The 2,258-nt window shown below is 45.3% G+C and overlaps 1 protein-coding gene across 1 annotated transcript; it reads left to right on the plus strand.

Annotated features, from left to right (window-relative positions):
* Positions 1 to 794: 794 nt before the first annotated feature.
* On the plus strand, positions 795 to 992 carry PPTG_22208 (hypothetical protein; the record flags this gene model as incomplete). The annotated part of the gene is made up of 1 exon (XM_008902379.1): positions 795 to 992. The coding sequence occupies one exon, from the start codon at positions 795 to 797 to the stop codon at positions 990 to 992; it is 198 nt and encodes a 65-aa protein (XP_008900627.1).
* Positions 993 to 2,258: the final 1,266 nt, after the last annotated feature.

Below are 2,258 nucleotides of genomic sequence, written 5' to 3' on the forward strand. Positions count from 1 at the left end.
CCTGTCGATTGTAAAGAAGAGAATGAAGACCATGCAAACGTATCAAAAGCTACATCAGCGCAGCCCAAGACTGGGACCCGAAGCCGCAAGCGAGCGAAGAAGGACAATTAGGTCAATCCGTGAGCGGAATGTTAGCAATACATCAGAATGATCCTTCCATCCTATACCCAAAAACCCAAAAAATAAAAATTTAGTACCCAAAAGTTCAAAATATACCCCACGAGATTGAGATCTCCGAAATTAAAACACATTTTTAGAAAGGAAGCTAAGCAAACTAGATACTGGGAGCAGGTGCAATCGATTCAGTAAGAAATATGGTTTCTAGTGGTCTAAAAACATTTTTTTCCAAAAAATGTTTTTTCAAGGAGGCATGTTTTTCTGAGACTCGTCGCTCAGTGAGTTTTTCACTTTTTGTAGATCTGAATGCATCAATCAAAAGAGGAGATCATCCTCTTTACAATGGTGTGCCCAAATCGTGATTCGTACTTAGGTTTGTAAGCATCTTTTCGTTTGACGCCGTCTCATGTATGCTGTGCCAGCTCAGCGTTCCCGAAAGCGCTATTCTAGTTTGTCGAAACAAATTAACCCCTAAAAAGGTAAAGTATTCAACGCAGTCGCACAGATGCTGGCGTTGAAAATAGGAGTACCGTATCGTCTTAGTAATAGGTGACGTTTGGTCCTAGGCGACAGAGTGGTTAGACCAATAGCGTGGTCCAAAAAAATCAGGTTAAGTATTACGGTCGACTAATTTTAGCTATCGGAGAAACTAATTCTCACTAGTTTACATCCCAATCATGATGGCACTGCCCACCATCAAGTGCACGAAGAAGAATCTCAAACGATACAAGCGCGTACGTGTCGAATATGGCCACAAGCAAGACATTATCAACTACATACAAGGCGTCTACACGCCTAATAAGGCGTTGGACTACTTCTACGGCACTTTAACTGATAAGGAGCGCCGGTCAAAGCAGCAACTTATCAGCAAATAGCGCACTAGCGACTCGAAGATAAAAGCAGCGGTATTGAGGATGAGAGTGAGAATGAAGACAAGCAATTCATAATATATATTGCTGTGTTTATCTTTCCGATAAATCACCATTATGTATCATGTAAATCTTAGGATTTGAAGAATAGCCTCTGTCAGCCCCTTGTCGCCAACGACTAAGCAGATACGGTATACCCAACGATTAAACTTTGGTACATTATGTTTCCTCCCTAAATATCACAGCTTCATTCGGCGAAGGATGTCTTTATAAGGTAGGAACATGCTCTTTTAGCCATCACATTGAATGTGACGGTTAAATGAGAATCGATGAATATGAAGCTTGAGCCAGATCGGCACTGGGCGACCAACCCCAGCGTGCTGGGGAAGCTGAAACACGCTACACATCACTACTGTCAGCTCCAAAGCAGCGTTTCGTCTATCCTTCGATTTAGTGGCTCTGCCTTTTGTGAAATGTTTTAGTTGGCATTTTCCTGCATCTTAATATTGCTTTCGAACTACTATATGACAGCAAAACGAATTACTGGGACAGGCATTAGCGAGTGGTGTCCCCCTCGAGGGTGGCTTTAATATTTAGCGATTCTGCCGAATAGAAGAATATATGTATCCTCATTCCATGTGTTCACGTCCAACGTTCGGATGGCAGACGAGAACAACTAGTCTTGCGCGCTGGTCGGTGGCCAGTTGACACCTCGACCTACTTTAGTACCTTCCAAAATTAAAAATCAACCGCACTTTCTACGACTAAAATACTCACCATACACTAACGCAGAGCTGATGCCCTTAGTTGAGTCCGCGACCGACGCTCACCTAGTGTACGCCTCGTGCGCCTAACCTTCCAATCGCAACCGTTCAGCAGACTTAGACCACCAACGCAGTCCTCCTCCGCTCGCTCCACATACCACCAGAGTTCACGTCCGCCGTACACAGTCTGTTGCCTCCATCGATGTCGGCGCTGTTCAATTCGTCCGTTCCATCCGTTCGTCCAATCCACTACAACCCGTCCGTGTGCCGCGTTCCGTACGCAGCCTTTCTGTCCTTGTTCCTCTTCGGCTGCTCAGCTCCAATTCCGAACTTAATTGCGTCCCAGCGCGCAACTTCTAAATCACTTGCGTCTCGCGGCGCGACTTCCAAAACCTGCGTCTCACAACCCAATTTTCAAGCTTAATTGCGTCTCACGGCGCACTTTCCCAACTGACCGTCATATTCCATCCCGTTCCGTTGGGTGCCATTGCCTAACGTCGTTGTCGCA

Source organism: Phytophthora parasitica (assembly GCF_000247585.1).
Source record: "Phytophthora parasitica INRA-310 unplaced genomic scaffold supercont2.13, whole genome shotgun sequence".
Taxonomy (NCBI): domain Eukaryota; phylum Oomycota; class Peronosporomycetes; order Peronosporales; family Peronosporaceae; genus Phytophthora; species Phytophthora nicotianae.